Genomic DNA, 18,490 nt, shown 5'->3' on the forward strand with positions numbered 1-18,490 from the left:
TGAATCACGACCGAAAGAGTTTTTGTGGTACCTGATTTTTCGTTAAAAAGATTAAAACACAGTAAAAGCAAATGCTTTTCTTTGTTTTCAGTCATCAAAAAAATGCTGAAATTAATGTGAATGAACTTGCACAATAATACTCATGATAATAATTTCGTTTCTGCAATTTGCGAAAGATCTATTCATGGGCGTATCTAGGAAAATTTTGGCGACCCTTTTGTTGATACCAAATAACTATAAAGACCCTATTTTGACCTTTTTCTGCTCCGCAGCAAACTACAAAAGGAAAAGTTTGATAATAAAAACTGCGTTTTTTTTGGCGCGCGCGCCTTTCAAATTTACTCTATATTGGTGCCGACGGCGTCTTTAAAGAATTCTTGGTTTGTTCAGCCAAAAAATGTAGTCATAAGCTAGCATGAGAGGGGGACCTCTTGGGTCCGCTTGGAGTCAAACCCTTGAGGAGGGGGGGGTGGGGGCTTCAGCTACAAACACCCCCAAAATCTGCTAAGAAGCCTGTCTAAAGATTGTCGGAGTCCATAATTTTACATTTTTTGGAGCTGTTTTTTTCACAATTGAAGGCTGTTTTCTGCGCCTTAAACTTCGCGGAACCAGACAAGAAGCCGTTTTTGAAACTTAAATCGGCCACAATCTGATAGCCTTCAAGCTAAAATTTAATCGAAAACTCGCGCTCAAGTTTCATTGGTATGACAGGTGAGTGAAGCACAACCTGACAATCTGAAAGCGTGTAAGCCTTAAGACTATGCTACATGCCTATTTAGCGGAACTTAACTCATTTTAAATACCAAGTTGTTGTTCCGACTACTTCCGACAAATGATATTTGTGCTCAGGGTGGTCTTTTTCCAGACAAATTTTGACTTTTAATCAAGCATTCTTTTATCATTCAAAAAGTATTGTTTATTTGAGCTCATATGTAAGATAATATTTTACATGTGATCGTTTTTTGCTGAGTTATGCAGGTTTATAGATTGTCATTTTGGGACAATTAACGCGCGATATATTTTATGCCTTTTTACGTTATACTATTATATGACTAACCCTAAAATTTTTCTTCTGGCGACTTGGTTCCAATATACACTAGTTTTGAGGAGGAGCGCTCCAAAAAAAACTCCACTTTTCGGTCAAAACTTTCCAAATTTAAGGTCAAACTTTTCCCGAAGTTTATAATTGAAGCCCTTTTTAGTCGCAATGAGCTGCTGATTTTAGCAGCTGCTAAATTCTAGAAAAAATTTTCAATGCCGAGAATTAAAAATTTCGCTCTATAATTTTTTTTTTATAAATTAGGTCAATGATTAGATGAACTGATCATTTTTTGCTTCATTGAAATTAGTCGCAGCTTTAATTTTCAAAATGATAGTCAAAAAAACTTGTGGGGACTCTTAAATTATTGAAACTGAATGTAAATAAAAAAGAAGTTTAACATCACCATATCACCCCCACGCGCGCGAACACATATGCTACAACTTTTTAAATCATTTTCTTCTGATATTTTTTTTCGCAAAAGTGAACAAAGCGAAGGGAATTTTGTGTGATACTAGTAGAGCATACGACCAGCTATTCTGATTTGCCCCTCACACTTTTGCCCTTGGTATCTCACAACCAAAGCACCGTAAGAAAACTGAGGCGAAAGAGGCCACTATGTTTTAAAAAAGCGATTTGTGTTAGGGCATCACTTGCTGCATTCGTCTCAAACTATATGTCATTTCAGGTTTTTATTCAAGATTTCTTGGGAAGGTTTTTAAGGTCAACTGTTAACACTTTCCATTTCAGTGAGCCGGAAGAAATTATAAACAAATCTGACAAGTTATACTTCCCTATTCGTATATTTATGACGTCGATTAATCGATACTATATACTAAATAGTTTAAACAAAGAAGCCGTCAAAATTACTATAATGATATTTTCGGTGACATAACAATTTGATAAGCCGTCAGCCTTTCTAAGTTTTTACATTATTTTGATGAACCTGAAGGAGAGTACAGAATTTCTGATGGAATGTCTAGCAGTGAGCAGATCTAGAATTTTTGCAAGGGGGAGAAGAAAAGTTTCAAAATTTTTTCGACAATTTTTAAGCCCTCCTAAAAATTCAAAGCCAAAAAGTAATATATCCGGTACTGTTACAGTATGACTCCGCTATACGACAACGATTTCTAAATGAAGTTGTATTTATTAATACTGCTTAAACAATTCACCATGAAGGACACTTACTGTGATAGTTGCACAGCTACTGACTATACAGTTGTTTACTACAGATGTTTGATAACTTTCCTTCGAGATAAAACAACAGCAGCTTATGAAAAGATTACGTGGAAAAAATTTAAATATATATTGACGAACAGCGATATTTTTTTAAAATTTATTTTATGTTAAGTTATAAGAACATTTCATTCTAATTTTTTCTTTTTGTTTCCAGCAATGTACATATACTTCATTTACAATTTTCGATTTCTCATGAATGAAGCGTTTCTGTTTTTTGATTAATAAAAAGAAAATTAAGTATACTTCGACTGTTTAGTTTCTCCTGTTTCAATAACATAAGTCTGTAAAAATGTTAGAATATCAAATAAAACAGCAAGCTAAAAAGTTACATTCATGTAAATTTTCCAAATATCTATAGCTTTATTTAGTTATGAACATTTGGCTCTGATTTTTTGCGCGATTGTTAAATATATTTTTAACAATGGCGGGAATTGGAAAAAGCTCCGCTACGAAAAGTTCATGACTAAATATTATAACTACCCGTATCGAGAAAATTCTTTATTTCTGACCTGAAATACTTTATATCCATGTTTAAATAAAGCAGGTTTTTTCTTGAAAATTTTTATTTCTCATCTTATTTCTGATCAGAAAGTAGCTAAATCTAGGCTATTTCTAGCTAGAAAATGTCTCCGCCCTGCGAATTCATAGGCCGTTGTACTAACCGCTGGGCCACATGACCTGATAATGTAAGATAATAAGTGCAAGTGTTAATTTGCATTGTATTGCTACAGCTATTGTGTATACTCGAAGCATGTTTATCTCGTTGCGGTTGAGTAGTGAACTGATTTCTGATTATTTCTTTGCCGATATTCTTTTTTTTTCTAAGCTAAGAAAAAAATAGATTATTCCTGTACAGAAAATACAACAAAATTTGGCTAGGTTATCTATATAACATTTCCATCTAGAAAAACTGTCTTCGCTGAGTACGGGTATAGATAAAAATTTAGCATAAATTTAACAACAGTTTGCTCTTAAATCTCTCCACAACTGACTCTGACTGATTTTATCGCTTGATGGTGATCTAATTAACCATTGCCCCCTTTACAAGAAATCGAGGGGGAGGCAACTGTTAAGTAGGTTAGGTTAGCCGAATTTTCGACCAATGAGAATGCAGCAAAATTCGAATTTTATATAAAACGATCAAGTGCTTATTCACTGGTTTTATTAACAGGGGTAAATAAATATTTAGTAGATACAATAGGGGCGGCAATTGTTAAGTAGATCCTTTAATGGTTCCGACTTTTGAAAAAAAGTGGAATATTTAGGCCTTACGTGTTTTTTAACTAAGTGAATTTAGGCTTTAAGCGAATTTTTCGACTTTTTAGCAAAGCGTTTTCGACAGAAAAATTTAAAAGCTATACCAGCTGAAGTGTATCATTGCCTGAAACTCAAATGCAAAAAAAGTGTTCACCTTTAAAACTTTTTTTGCAACCTTATAGGAGCTTAAAGATTGCCAGTTTGGCTAATTTGGCAAAACCAACGCGCGACATATTTCGTGCTATTAATGCGTAAGCGGAGTTTTCTTCCGTCTTAAGAATCGTTGCAATTTGAATTGAGGCATGTTTTTGGTCTTTTCAATATTTTTTTCTTATGCAAAATTTATCACTTTGTACTTTACATGGCTTTTGAGGGGATGGTTTTTGAGAAAAAAATATAAAAATGTTTTTTTTTGTGACTTTTGTCAATTTTTAAAAGCGAACACTAGTCTATTGAGCTTAAAATGCAGTTGGAACATTCAGGGATAATTTGAAGTTAAAACGCGTGTCAGGGATAGTTTGAAGTTAAAAAAAAAACTTTTTTTTCTTTTCTTATTATTATTCCGTCAAATTATCAGTTAGAAAAATTACAGTTTGCCTAAAAGTGCAGTCGTAACACTCAGTTTTTTTGCGCACTGATTAACAAACAGTCTTTTTATTGAATTTATTAAAAATTTATTGAAATTGGCTGACAAAGTTTTTGGTCTATCTGCGCTTCGCGCTTGAGAAAGGCCCGCAGTCCTATTGGTTGCCATACCTGAATGTTCTTTTGTGTAGCTTGGTTAATGGCTGCCTCGTAGACACTGTTCCCGTTGTGGTCATCCGCCACTAGAATTATGGCCTTCCTCCACTTGTAATGGATCATCAGGTCCATCCACACTGCTGGCTCGGCGTCCAGTGGAGTGACCATGCGAAGAAACATCGGATGGATATTCTGGAATTTAGCAATTTTTTTTCAAAGCAACCCATAAATGATCAACGGAGCAAATTGCTAAAATGGATTGAACTTTTAAAAGTGCGAGTTTTGCGCCAGTACAACAATGTTTACGGTATTAGTGGATTAGAGGATTTCAGAACTGATTTCTGAAAAAAATCAGTTCTGGAATCCGCAAAATGGAATGCACCACTTTTTTTTCTAATTCCGGAGCCGTTAACAGCACTTAATTTGAAACCTGGCACTGTACAAAGAACTTAACAGTCGTTAAGGAGATATTAACAGACCTGAGCTAACGTTATGTACCATTAATAATTTATGACAACAGCCATGATGTTCGGTTCACGTCATGAAATGGTGATGGCTTACGACAACCATGAACTATGACCATATCAAAATGAATGGCTCAACTTGCCTTCTCTGAGAAAATGGTGTCCCTGGTGTGTATGGATATGATGGGCAGTCTGTAGAAGGAACACGTGTAGGCTATGGACACTGGCAGCACATCTGGAGATCCAGGAGGGTGGGTGATGATCAGAACAGCCACCTGAAACGAACCAGGGTTATGTTATGGAGTACATCAGCTGGGCTGTTTTATCATGTGACTGAAGAAAACTTATCTCAAAGAATCAGTTACTATAATCAAATATATTCCGCAATACTTGAAACACTTGTGCAAAATCTTTCTTAGAGTAATCAACCAAAATGAAATAGAAAGAAAAAATTGTCTGTTAACGTGAAAACTTTTTCAAATGAATTTACTTTTTTTTCAACTTTTGTACATGTGTTTATACCAGATAAGCAACAGCTCAAATTTGTTCACACCTCGGCGATGCGTGTCGCAATGTGTGTCATAAAACTTCTCGATGCAATATTTAGCTGTTGGTTATTGACTGCAACGCTTGCAAGATATACCATAGGAGTGCACGTGTCAAAACTTAAGCAAAGGCAATTCGGGCTTCAACAACTTCAGATTGATAGTCTCGGTAAGTTTGGGCATTTTAGGTAACCTGGATTTGGTGATATAAGGAAGAATGAATAACGATAGAAATTATGCCTAGAAGTGTTTTTTTTGCCAAAAACAAAACTGAAATTTCATTTTAAACAATTGGGCTAACAGTTTTTCTATTTTTTTTTAAATCAAAGAAATTCATTTGCTGGTTGATTACAAGAGTGCTGCGTATTGCGTAAACAATAATTTTGTAGCCTTGCCGCAAATTATAATGAAAGTCTTGTTTCGAATTTTTTTGTCGAAAATAAAAATGAAAAAAAATGAAAAAAAATAACGCAGTTTTTTTCTCTGCAAACTTTTTCAGTTTTTCATTACGCACGAAGAAACAATTTTTTTGGCCTCAATTACAACTGTTTGATCAAAATGAAAATACCATAAAATAAAATTTATATTATTGAAACCGTCTGCTAGATGTGAGGCTATTTGGTATTTTCAAACCTTCTTAACTCAGTGAGTACAAAAAAATTAAAGTTGAGTTTGTCAAAATTGCCTTTAGCACAGCGTTAAAAGAGGAAAAATAAACAAAAACTCAAATAACAACCTGAAAAACGAAAAGACTCAATTACTGGCTTGAATTGACTGTAAGAATTGACAGTAAGAAGTCAGCAGACGCCTCAAATTTACTTCACTCTATTTTTTTGCGTTAAAAATTTATGAAAAACTGTTATCCTAATTTAAATTACATATTTTCTTTCCAGTTTTTTAACAAGTAATCATGAAAAAATAAAAACCTTGCACGTATAAACTTGACCAGTTTTTGCCACATAGCATCTGCTAGAGAACCCCATAGCAAAAATGTCATGCGCATCGTGCAATGAAACTTTGTCATTTTCTTTTTGCAATTCAAATTTTATTAATAAATTGTCTTGAAGAACAAAAATATCTCATTGAAAGAGCACTATAAAACCAATATTTGCCTGTTATCAGGTGTCTCAGACTTAAACATGGTTGTCTTGATTAGCCTCAAATAAGGCTGTCTGCTCAGATTTAAATATATTGTCTACTGTGTGAAACCCAAAAAACCGTTTTCACTTGTAAAACTATTTGTATTTCAGGCTGTCATTTAAAAATATTTTGTTCAAAATCCGGATGTAATTTTTAAAGGAGGCCTTAAATACAGTGCTAATTTAAATTAACCGGACAAAACGAGCTAAACTTGAAATCTAAAACGCGTTTTTCTCAAATTGAGTTGAGTTTAGGTAAGACTCATGATGACAAACTGCTTGAAACTTTGACAGAATTGATATGGCGTAATTTGTTTTGCGAAATTCGGGCCCAAAATTTTACCCAAAAATTGGTCATTTTGGCTTTTCTTAGTTAATCAAAAATTACGCCAAAAATACCCAGTCGATCACAGACATAATTATATCAAAGTTAGCCCCCAACGTAGCCCAATTAATTTTGAGAAAAAAAAATTCTCCCAAAAAATTCGCAAAACGTTTTAAATAAAAAAAAATTGATGTTTTATATAGTAAAAACGACCTTTTTTGTCGATCAAACAAAAATAAATTAACTCATCCAAGGTTTTGGAGAATATTCTCTTCTTAGAGTTTGTTGAGATGAGTGAGGGGCTAACTTTGATAAAATTATGTCTGTGATCGACTGGATTTTTTGGCGTAATTTTTTTTAACAAAGAAAAGCCAAAATGACCCATTTTTGGGGTAAAATTTTGGGCCCAAATTTCGCAAAATAAGTTGCACCCTATTATTTCTGCCAAAATTTTAAGCAAGTTTTGTCTTCATAAATTTTCACTTAAACTCAACTCAATTTGAGAAAAACGCGTTTAAAATCTCAAGTTTAACGCGTTTTCTCCGGTTTATTTAAATTTATTGATTAAAGTTCGTTGAGTGGAACAAAAAAAACGAAACAACAATTGATAAAGCAAAAAATGAACACAACTAGTGGAAACGGAACAAAATTTTGAATAATTTGACGACCCTTTAACATGCATCACATAATTATTTGTGTTAGAATGAATGATGATTTTTTTCTTCATCACTAAAATTTGGGCTAACAGTTTTTCTATTTTTTTTTAAATCAAAGAAATTCATTTGCTGGTTGATTACAAGAGTGCTGCGTATTGCGTAAACAATAATTTTGTAGCCTTGCCGCAAATTATAATGAAAGTCTTGTTTCGAATTTTTTTGTCGAAAATAAAAATGAAAAAAAATGAAAAAAAATAACGCAGTTTTTTTCTCTGCAAACTTTTTCAGTTTTTCATTACGCACGAAGAAACAATTTTTTTGGCCTCAATTACAACTGTTTGATCAAAATGAAAATACCATAAAATAAAATTTATATTATTGAAACCGTCTGCTAGATGTGAGGCTATTTGGTATTTTCAAACCTTCTTAACTCAGTGAGTACAAAAAAATTAAAGTTGAGTTTGTCAAAATTGCCTTTAGCACAGCGTTAAAAGAGGAAAAATAAACAAAAACTCAAATAACAACCTGAAAAACGAAAAGACTCAATTACTGGCTTGAATTGACTGTAAGAATTGACAGTAAGAAGTCAGCAGACGCCTCAAATTTACTTCACTCTATTTTTTTGCGTTAAAAATTTATGAAAAACTGTTATCCTAATTTAAATTACATATTTTCTTTCCAGTTTTTTAACAAGTAATCATGAAAAAATAAAAACCTTGCACGTATAAACTTGACCAGTTTTTGCCACATAGCATCTGCTAGAGAACCCCATAGCAAGAATGTCATGCGCATCGTGCAATGAAACTTTGTCATTTTCTTTTTGCAATTCAAATTTTATTAATAAATTGTCTTGAAGAACAAAAATATCTCATTGAAAGAGCACTATAAAACCAATATTTGCCTGTTATCAGGTGTCTCAGACTTAAACATGGTTGTCTTGATTAGCCTCAAATAAGGCTGTCTGCTCAGATTTAAATATATTGTCTACTGTGTGAAACCCAAAAAACCGTTTTCACTTGTAAAACTATTTGTATTTCAGGCTGTCATTTAAAAATATTTTGTTCAAAATCCGGATGTAATTTTTAAAGGATGCCTTAAATACAGTGCTAATTTAAATTAACCGGACAAAACGAGCTAAACTTGAAATCTAAAACGCGTTTTTCTCAAATTGAGTTGAGTTTAGGTAAGACTCATGATGACAAACTGCTTGAAACTTTGACAGAATTGATATGGCGTAATTTGTTTTGCGAAATTCGGGCCCAAAATTTTACCCAAAAATTGGTCATTTTGGCTTTTCTTAGTTAATCAAAAATTACGCCAAAAATACCCAGTCGATCACAGACATAATTATATCAAAGTTAGCCCCCAACGTAGCCCAATTAATTTTGAGAAAAAAAAAATTCTCCCAAAAAATTCGCAAAACGTTTTAAATAAAAAAAAATTGATGTTTTATATAGTAAAAACGACCTTTTTTGTCGATCAAACAAAAATAAATTAACTTATCCAAGGTTTTGGAGAATATACTCTTCTTAGAGTTTGTTGAGATGAGTGAGGGGCTAACTTTGATAAAATTATGTCTGTGATCGACTGGATTTTTTGGCGTAATTTTTTTTAACAAAGAAAAGCCAAAATGACCCATTTTTGGGGTAAAATTTTGGGCCCAAATTTCGCAAAATAAGTTGCACCCTATTATTTCTGCCAAAATTTTAAGCAAGTTTTGTCTTCATAAATTTTCACTTAAACTCAACTCAATTTGAGAAAAACGCGTTTAAAATCTCAAGTTTAACGCGTTTTCTCCGGTTTATTTAAATTTATTGATTAAAGTTCGTTGAGTGGAACAAAAAAAACGAAACAACAATTGATAAAGCAAAAAATGAACACAACTAGTGGAAACGGAACAAAATTTTGAATAATTTGACGACCCTTTAACATGCATCACATAATTATTTGTGTTAGAATGAATGATGATTTTTTTCTTCATCACTAAAATTTTTTAAATTATTCAACTCAATAAGGCTATCAAAGTTCACTTTTCACCACACGGAGTGTCAATAACAAACCACTGATTTCTGAGTCTAGTTAGGGATTCGACACCCTGACTACCCAAAGTGTCCCCCGTTTGGTACTAATTTAAGACCTCCATTTTTGGCTGACTGACCCGAAAAAATTTCTAAAGCCGTCTTCGGCACCAATAAATACTATTTTAGAGGGAGGAATGCGCCCCGAAAAAACACAACTTTTTTTTCGGTTGAAATTTTCTAGGTCAAAACTGTTCTTTTTTGGCCTGTTTTTCAAAAAAAATTATCTGCGGCGCAAAAAAATGGCAAAAAACAGGGTTTTTGAAGTGATTTGGGAGAGCAGCCGGAACAGAGAAGGAATAAAAGTCTGCGAGTCAAAGATTTTGCATAATCCTTCATTTCAACTAAATGTTTATAAGAGCCTTTTACAATTCTTGAGCGCTCACTTCAAAATAAGTAAGTATTAGTGCAGTGCCCAGCATCTTCAGAAAAGTTTAAAGTTCTAGTTCCCGCAAAAAAATCATGCGCCTCATCAGCTTTATGAAGTAAAAGTTGCGAACATGGCTCGAAAAATTCTGAAAAATGCATTTTGAGATATTCTGAAAAACCAATTGCACCAGAACCAGTATTTGAGATTTTTTCTGTATTTTTTGGTGATTTTACTGGATGGTTTTCACTGACGCTCTTTCATTAAATGGCCTTTACAATTTTGAAACTTATATGCAAAAAGAACTAAAATATCTTTTGGCTGGCAATGCCTTACAATGCATTTAAATAACAACCAGCTTTTGCTCTGATTTTGAAGTTGACTCTCAAATACATCTCTAATTATCCTTCTCTCTTTTTAGTCCCCTCGCTCCCCGTCACAAGTGAAGTTGGCCTAATTTGATCTGACAACCAAGTCATAATCTAATTACACTCAGCACGCGAAATCTTCCTTGTTCAAACCACTCTCATTTTTTTCACTTTGAAAAAATACTAAAAACAAAAAACGGAATTGATACGATTGCAAACAGTCTACGCATATCAAGTCCAATTTGATATCATCTTACACATTTAGAGTCTCTAAAAATAGCCTCTCAAACTATTTCATCTTTTACAGAAAGAAAAGAAAACTTAAAAACTTCAATATGCTTTATTACTATTTTATTCAGATCACGTCGGGATGATCCATATTTTTTTTGTGCAAAATGGATCCAATATTTTCATTTGAGAAATATCTACAAAAGGAATTCTAAATTATCCATTAAATATTCAAACAGCAAACAAATAAGGTGATGTTTGGAATTTTATATTGCAAAACTGCCTGATACCATTTTCAGCTACGGGTCAAAAAGTAATTAAATTAAATGAGAATCGCCACAAAAGCCTGGAGATAGTTTGACTACTGGGAAATAAAGAATGAAGGATGAAATTGAATTATGACGGTAGAAGAGACGGTTGCACTTCAATATAATGCCACAGAGAAATTGAGTGTAGTTTGTGCTAATTAGGTTTAATTTGAGCGTGAAGATAATAAACCAATAATTAGGCTGCTTGGTCGAAAAGGAAAAGGAAAAAAGAAAAAAAAACAAGACTATGTTAAGCAATCCTATTGTAGTCTTTTTTGCAATCCTTTGTTAATTCAGTTAAGAAATAGAAATCAGCCGTGTCCATTTCTTATGTGGATGGAATTATGCGAATGGAACCCATCTAGCTCGTATGTGAAGAGAAAAAAAGAAGGGTCGTATATCAGGGCGAAGCCCTGAAAGTTTATACCATACCTTGAGGCCATTTAAAAAGTTTGGAAAAAGGTTGAAAATTGATAAAATAATTTTAAAAAGTTCGTTTTTTCTTCAATTTATCACCCCACACGCTATGTTGAGTACAAGTGGATTTATTTAGCGTCTGGTATCCTAATAATAAGACCAAATGAGGTCGCCAAATAGCGGCGATTTTCAAGTCTCCATTTTTTGGCAAAAAGTGATCGTAGGTGAAACATCTTTTGCATTTCGACGTCTGGACAACTGAATAGCAAACTGAATTAAAAATTCACCCCAAACCTTAGTAAATCTTTCGACAATTAAAGTTTTTTCGAGCTAATTTGGCAGTTTTTGCAAACTCAATTGCAAACTGATAAAAAAAATCAAGCAATAAAAACAGGGTATTGAGTTATATTGCGATTCTGACAATTTTTTTAAAAATAATTCAGTATTTGGCTAAAAATGATCAATCAAATGGTGTAGAAATGACCTAAGAATATACGTTGATTTTTCTGCATTTTTTCTGACAGTACAAAAAATTTGTTGTTTCATAGAAGCATCTACTGTATTTTTTTTCTAAAATTTGTCCATCTAGTTGTTAAATTACGCTAGAAAGTAATGGCAGACAGATTGGCACTCTACTCACATGGGATACTTGAAAATTTTTTGATCAAATCTGATTTATTTAGCATACCCTAATCTATTCCAAAAGCGGGCAACTTAGCCTATTTTTTCTCTTTCACTCTTTCACTCGTATATTTCGACAAAACGGTGAATGTTCCGACTCCCTCTGTACAGTCTTTACAGGTCTCAAATAAGTTTTGTTAGGTATAAAATTTGATAAACTATAAAATTGGACTGAATACGATAAATTTCGATTTGAATTAGTATGATCAGTTTCCCTCTATTCAATATGAGTGCGGAAAAGTTGGCCTCGCATAATACTTTGTGTATTGAAACTATTACAAATTAAACTAGGCATCCGGAGATTCTAGGTTCATTTCAGGTTCAACCTTCATACAACTTTTTTTTGAGAAAATTGTTCACAAAATCCATCTCAAGCACACATAATAGTAACTTGCTTCGAAAGTAGGAACAAAACGCTTCATCTCCAAAAGGATTTTAGACCTTACTCTATCGAGCTAAATTTTTGGCTAAAATTTTTGACTAAATAACCAGTAATTAACGGACAACTGACTCGATATGAAATGCTACCCTTTTAGTATTCACAATAAACTACACATTGTGAATTATGTCTTGTTAAGTTAGGGCAAATAAATGAAATGGTCCAAAAGTTCTAAAGGGAAGCTTTTTACCCGATCACCTCCAAAGAGCAAAAATGGAGCTTCATATTTACAGCTCATAGAAAATTGTTTAGATAACAATCTCCTTGAATGAGAATCGTATAAAAGTTTTTGAAAAGTGTTTTCGATTACACAAACCAAAAACAGTGTAAATTATTTTTGAAAATGCAGCAAAAAGTTTCAAGTAATGATAGTCAAATTGTTTTTGGATTAAAAAATTCCAAAAAACGTCCTACAATTTTGTGTGAAAAAATGCTAAATGAAACCAATACTATAGAATTTGAACGTTTGCATTTGTTAGTAAAAAATTGTCTTTTTTTGACGTAAAATCATTTCGTACTCAAATAAACGTTTTTCAAAAACATTTTTTTTCCATTCAGTTTAAAAATTTTCTACCGATATCCTTGTCCAGATCCTCAAAATTGACAAAAAACTCATTCCTTTCAATTTGATTTATGCGTTTATTGGAAACCTAATTTGTAGTTTCTGATCAATAGCAGTTAATTTTCTTCGGCTACTAAAACCTCATGCAAATTCTGTGCACCAATTGAAGTTTGTTTTACCAGCCATCTGAGTTAGTTTTTGTTTAAATAAATCAGCTAATTAGGAGGTTTTCCATGAAATTACAGATTTGTTTTTCGGGTATTATCCAGGATTACTGTGCTTGAATCCAAGAGCAAAAAAAAGATAGCCGTTTACTGTGCAACTAGCACAGAATGCTCCGACATTAGTTTGAAAGAAAGAAAAACACATTTTTTTCAAATTAATTTATCTGTGCGGTATGATAAAAGGAATGAACAAAAACTACAACTTAGAATTGTTTGACAGTCGCAGTAGAACAGGCAAATGTTTTTCGAAAAAATTGACTAGAAAAACAAATTGGCTGTTTATAGGCTGTTTATTTTAATTGTAATCATAACAATCCAGGAGAAAAAAAACTAAACTTACCCGGTCTTAACAAAACTTCTTATCATATAATTTTCATCATGAAAATTTTTTCATCCTACAACCTCCTCAGAGGCGGATCTAGAATTTTCTCGAGGGGGGCACATTTTCAAAAAAATTTCGAAAAAGTTGTCGACCTTTTCTTAGGTCAATTAATTTGGTTTTTTCCGAGCTCTCCCAAAGCATTAAAAACACCCTGTTTCGGTCAAACTTTCTGGGCCACAGGCAACTTTTTGAACAAATAGGCCAAAAAAGGCATTTTAGGCACTTTTTGGAAAATTTTGTAACAAAAAACTGCGTTTTTCCGGCGCGCGCTCCCCCCTCAAAAATTAGTATTTATTGGCACCAAAGGCGCTTTTAGAAAAATTTTAGGGACCTCACCAAAAATAGATATCTCAAAATAGTTCAAAGGGTGGACCCTTTGGGTCGACAGGGGGTGGAATCCTTGAGGGAGGGGCGTCCATCCTCCCCCCCCCCCCCCTAAATCCGCTACTGAACTTCCTACAAGTTAATAAGTACAAAAAATTTATTGAAGTCCATATGACAAGCATTTTTTCATACATGAAAGTCTTATGACAATCAGTTTTTGTTTCAAAAAAGTTGTTTAACTAGCGTTTTTCCTTATTTGGGAATCCAAAAATGTTTTGAGTTACGCTTTGAAGATTTGTGCCTTGCCTAAAAAGATAAGAACCAAAAGCTTTTTCATAGAAGAAAGTCCAGAGGTTAACTGGCAACAATCGCACAAATAAGTTGCATTGGTGATTTGCCATGTAAAATAATATTAACACTTCGACACAGAGTTACGTACAAAAGCGCAACATTTTTTCGCGAGGTTATAAAATTTCTACACTGTAAGTGAAAGTAGCGGCCTGTTATTATTTACAATGATAGTTTTTTTGATAAGCCAAAAGCATGAAAACCGTCAATCAGACAAAAAATTTAGGGTGTGCAGTTGTAGGGGGTCGACCCGGGTACTATAAGGCTATTAAAACTGTTATAATATAACGGAAGCAATTTTTACGACAAAACCTGAGTGCCCTTGTTACTCATAATTTCTAACTAACCTTGTTTTTGTATATTGCGTTCTGTTAAGAGCACAAATTTTTGGCATCAAATTTCAAAATTAAAAAATTGTTTTTATGGAGCAAGCAAGTCATACAATTCCATACTTCATAAAAATGCCAGTTTTACTATTTGTACACAATTTTTTAGACCTATGACAAATAGTCCATAGTCCATAGTATGGAAAAAATGTATGATGATTGCATTTTAAACCGTGATGAACATTACTTTAAAAACTTGCCTGTTTGGTCACTAGCTGTTCGCACAAATCTAGGGCAGCATTGATAGGGTTCGACATAACTGGCTTATAAAGAGTCTTGTACTCCAAATCGGGCGAATCCTTATCTGAGAAACTGTCATTGGCCACATTCCAAAGCGACTGGTCATGAAGCAGAAGCCCAATATTGATGCGGGTTAAACATGTGATACTGTCCAGGTTAATAAGAAGTAATAAGACACTGGATAGGATACATTTTCGGCTAGGTGCGACGGTTTGAGATGAAGTTCTGCCAGTTGGCCTTCTGGGGGTACTTTCAGGCCGTGACGTCATTCTGCTAACATAAAGTGTAAACCATGGTAGTGGGGGTAACAAATCTAACTGTAAAACATGTATGATTTTTAGAATTCTTCTAAATATATTTCTAAAGCATAACACTTTGGAATATTGTTTATATAATTAACTAAGTTTGTTATTTTCAAAATTTGAATTTTGCAAAACTGTTTATTAGGTGCGTTTTTTGCTGGTAGATTTAACTTCGAAACGGTTATCTAGCAGCAAAATTTCATTTTGAGCTAAATTTGTACTAAAATAATATGTACTAAAATAAGTTATTTTTTAAATTAGGCAATAAAAATTTTTAAAAACTTTAAATAACGCTGAATTCTCTAATGTACGGAAATCTGCGGCTTCTTCAAAACAACTGCATTGAAATTCTGTCTTCAAACAGCAGCCGGCTATAATAACTTCAACTGCATTTCTAGACCCGATGATAATAAGTTACCCACTTAACCAGTTTTACCATCTGTGTTTAATTTACGACCATTTTAACGAGCAGACATTTTAGAGTCTTCCTCATAAAGAACTCAATATTGCTACATATACCATTAAGCAGAAAAACCGATCCACCGAAAAACGAAATCAGCAAAAAAAAACTTATGTTTTTCAAAAAATATCAAAAAGTTTCGGAAAATTTGCTAGTATAATTGTTTACTTCCGCTCAGCGTATGATCAATCCTCGTGACGCATATTTCATAATTACTTTTTAAAAGAACTATCTATATAAAAATTGTTATCATAATTTGAAAGTTAATAAGTTTTGAGAATTTTCTGAATTTGTTTGGCTGATTGAAGCTTCTGTTCAGCGCACTGTCCCATCGGTAATAAACAAAGGGCAGGACGGGGTTGAAATCTTCCGGAACAACAAGTGAAGCGTCGCGACAACAAACGTGCCACAATATCGTCTCCTTACATTCTTACCCTTACGAATAACAAATAAAAAGAGAGATAACATACCCCCTGGTTTTAAGTGGACGTAGTATGGCTTATAAGCGTATAGGTATTAAGAATGAAACATGTCCGTTTTTTACGCTTCAGTTCATTGTAAATTCGGGGTTCTGCTTTAAACTTTTGTATGAAGAAGGTACTATTTAGTTACAGCAGTCAGTTGGAACAGCAGAATTTTCCAAAAAAGATAACACTGTCAAAATGGTCAAAATGCGTAATTTGGAGAAAAAGAACAAGTAACTTCACGTTAGGATGAAAAAATAGCGGCTTTTAATGATAATTATTGAACTGTCAGAGAAAGAATATTATTATAAAACTTTTTTTGAATATTAATTTTTTATTAGATCTGTTTTTTTTCTAACGACTTTATTATTAAACATTTCAGTTAATTATGGGAGTAGGCAGGTTAAATGTTATTTTGTGGGCTTTCTTCTTTTGTAAATTTTTTCAGCAAGTTTAGAACTCCGAGAAACTAAATCTTTCGAGAATGCTATTAAGGTATGAGAGTAAAAATTAATGTTTTCTAGGAAAGTTTTGGCTTTCGCGATTGTCTGCTTACTGGGTATACATTAATCCAAATAAATCACAGGGTTACCCAAAGCTGTTAACAAAAGTAAACCGTTTAATTGAGGATCTGGGCTATTTATGACAAGAATTAACAGAAAAATAAGCGGAATTTAGGGAATTACTGCGCCGGAATTTTGTTGTTTATTTTGCACGTTTGTTTCTTAAACTTCAAACGCAGTTTTGAATCTCTCAAATTGTGTCTTTAGGTCATAATTTACACATTTTCATAAACTTTTCAGACTTTTCAGAGATATTTCAGTGAAAATCATTGGGGGTAAGATCCTATTTTGAACCTATACAAGGTATGAATGGTAATTAAAATCGGGGAAACTAGGAAATGATTGTTAATAATAGATCCGTAGACTTGATAATTGAACTATCATTCGCAGGTTTAGTCTGAAATAGTCTTGAACACTAGAAAAGGTAGATATCAGCAAATTTGCTTGCTTTGGTTTTGAACTTTCAAAGTTTTGTAAAATAGCGATTGTAATATTTTTCATGTAATTAAGGTTTTCGTGAGACAAAGTTTATTTTGGTATTTAAACGAAAATGTTTTGAAAAACTAGACTAACAAACCGAAATATTCGTATGAAAAGTAATTGGTTCAATGGACCAAAACGTCGACCCACGTAGTATTAGCAGTAGAGCAGGCTAATAAATATACCTAACTTCGCAGAATTGACAGCTATTTGACGCTAAATTAGACAATTTGGTCAAAATGTTCAACAAAACACCGAGGAAGAGAGCTTTCAAAAAGCTCAAATAACCAAAATATCATAGAAAACATGCGATATTTTATTAGACTTAAGTCTTTCAGACTAAAATTCGTATGCAAATTTCAACAAATTGATGTTTTGAGCTAAAATTTTAAAAAATAATACTTCAATTTGTCGTTTTTGTGAAAATTTACGGATGCCGATGTGTAACAAATTGTTCCGACCTTGTTTATAATTTTCTTTTACTGCCCTGCCAACAATCATTCCAAAATGAAATGCGGCTCACCAATACCAATAGCTCCAATCATCATTTTAATAGAAGCAAATTACATCATTTTATACTTGATAGTAAGTGTGAGCAAAAGAGTCTCACATTATGCTTTTTTTTGAGAAATTTGATATGAAAATTTTAATTTGAAATTGATTTAGAAAAAATAATCGTCGTAATCTGGTGCCTGGTGCTTCAAATATTGAAAATGTATTGACTTTGAAATATTATGACAAATTGAAGAGAAAGATCACATTCAAATACTGTTTGATAATTCAAAACTTTTTTTCATGATATCTCGAACGACTCACTTTTTAAAAACTTCAGTCAAAATTGTGTGCATATGTGATAGCTAATACTTTTGTTCAAATGACTTCAGTCAAACACCAAACATCTCCGGAAGAATTTAAAAAGTTTACTTAAAATCGCAGCTTGATCATATGCAACCTTAAATTTTGTTTTAGCTGGGTTCAATTTGAATCTGTGATTTCTCAATTTTTTTCAATGAAGAACCAGCCCGCATCTAAGGAAAACGAATAGAAATCAATTAAAGTGGATTTTTGTGGTCTGAAAACTTTTAAAAAAACGATTCCCATGTTTCACTTGGACAAAAAAATGGAACAAAAAATCGACTATAATCCCTTGTTGTTATCAAGTTTGAATTGAGTTATAATCCATATAAAATCATATAAAATGGGTTTTATTTCACTTTATTTTTGTTTTACACAAAATTCTGCAAGAATTTTTGCATTTATCAAGTGAGTAAGGCAGAAACTTTTCAAAACCCCTGCTCTAACTCAACCAGCCGCCTCCTGACATGGTTCCCCCTCCCTCACTTGAACCAACCCCCTCCCCCCACCAGAACCGACCCAGCTAGGGCAGTGTGTTGAGTATGGCGGGGAGTTGGTGTAGGTGGGTTCTGGGTGACAAAACTGAGAAGTTGATTACCATAAAAACAG

At 33.1% G+C, this 18,490-nt stretch overlaps 1 protein-coding gene across 6 annotated transcripts in view; it reads right to left on the reverse strand.

Moving 5' to 3' along the window:
* The window catches only part of LOC134850923 (glutamate receptor ionotropic, NMDA 1-like), a 73,208-nt gene that overhangs the window by 37,100 nt on the left and 17,618 nt on the right, over nucleotides 1-18,490 (reverse strand). For 4 of the 6 annotated variants that reach the window (XM_063866734.1, XM_063866735.1, XM_063866732.1 and 1 more), the window contains 3 exons: nucleotides 14,718-15,030; nucleotides 4,884-5,015; nucleotides 4,292-4,468 (listed from right to left, as the gene is read on the reverse strand). In XM_063866734.1, the coding sequence (XP_063722804.1) occupies nucleotides 4,292-4,468; nucleotides 4,884-5,015; nucleotides 14,718-15,026 (618 nt within the window). In that variant the 5' untranslated portion in view covers nucleotides 15,027-15,030. Of the gene's footprint in view, nucleotides 1-4,291; nucleotides 4,469-4,883; nucleotides 5,016-14,717; nucleotides 15,031-15,687; nucleotides 15,936-18,490 lie in introns of those variants that run through there. The other 2 variants (XM_063866733.1, XM_063866730.1) reach the window with 2 other exon arrangements.

The sequence above is a fragment of the Symsagittifera roscoffensis genome, chromosome 7, assembly GCF_963678635.1.
Source record: "Symsagittifera roscoffensis chromosome 7, txSymRosc1.1, whole genome shotgun sequence".
Classification (NCBI taxonomy): Eukaryota; Metazoa; Xenacoelomorpha; order Acoela; family Convolutidae; genus Symsagittifera; species Symsagittifera roscoffensis.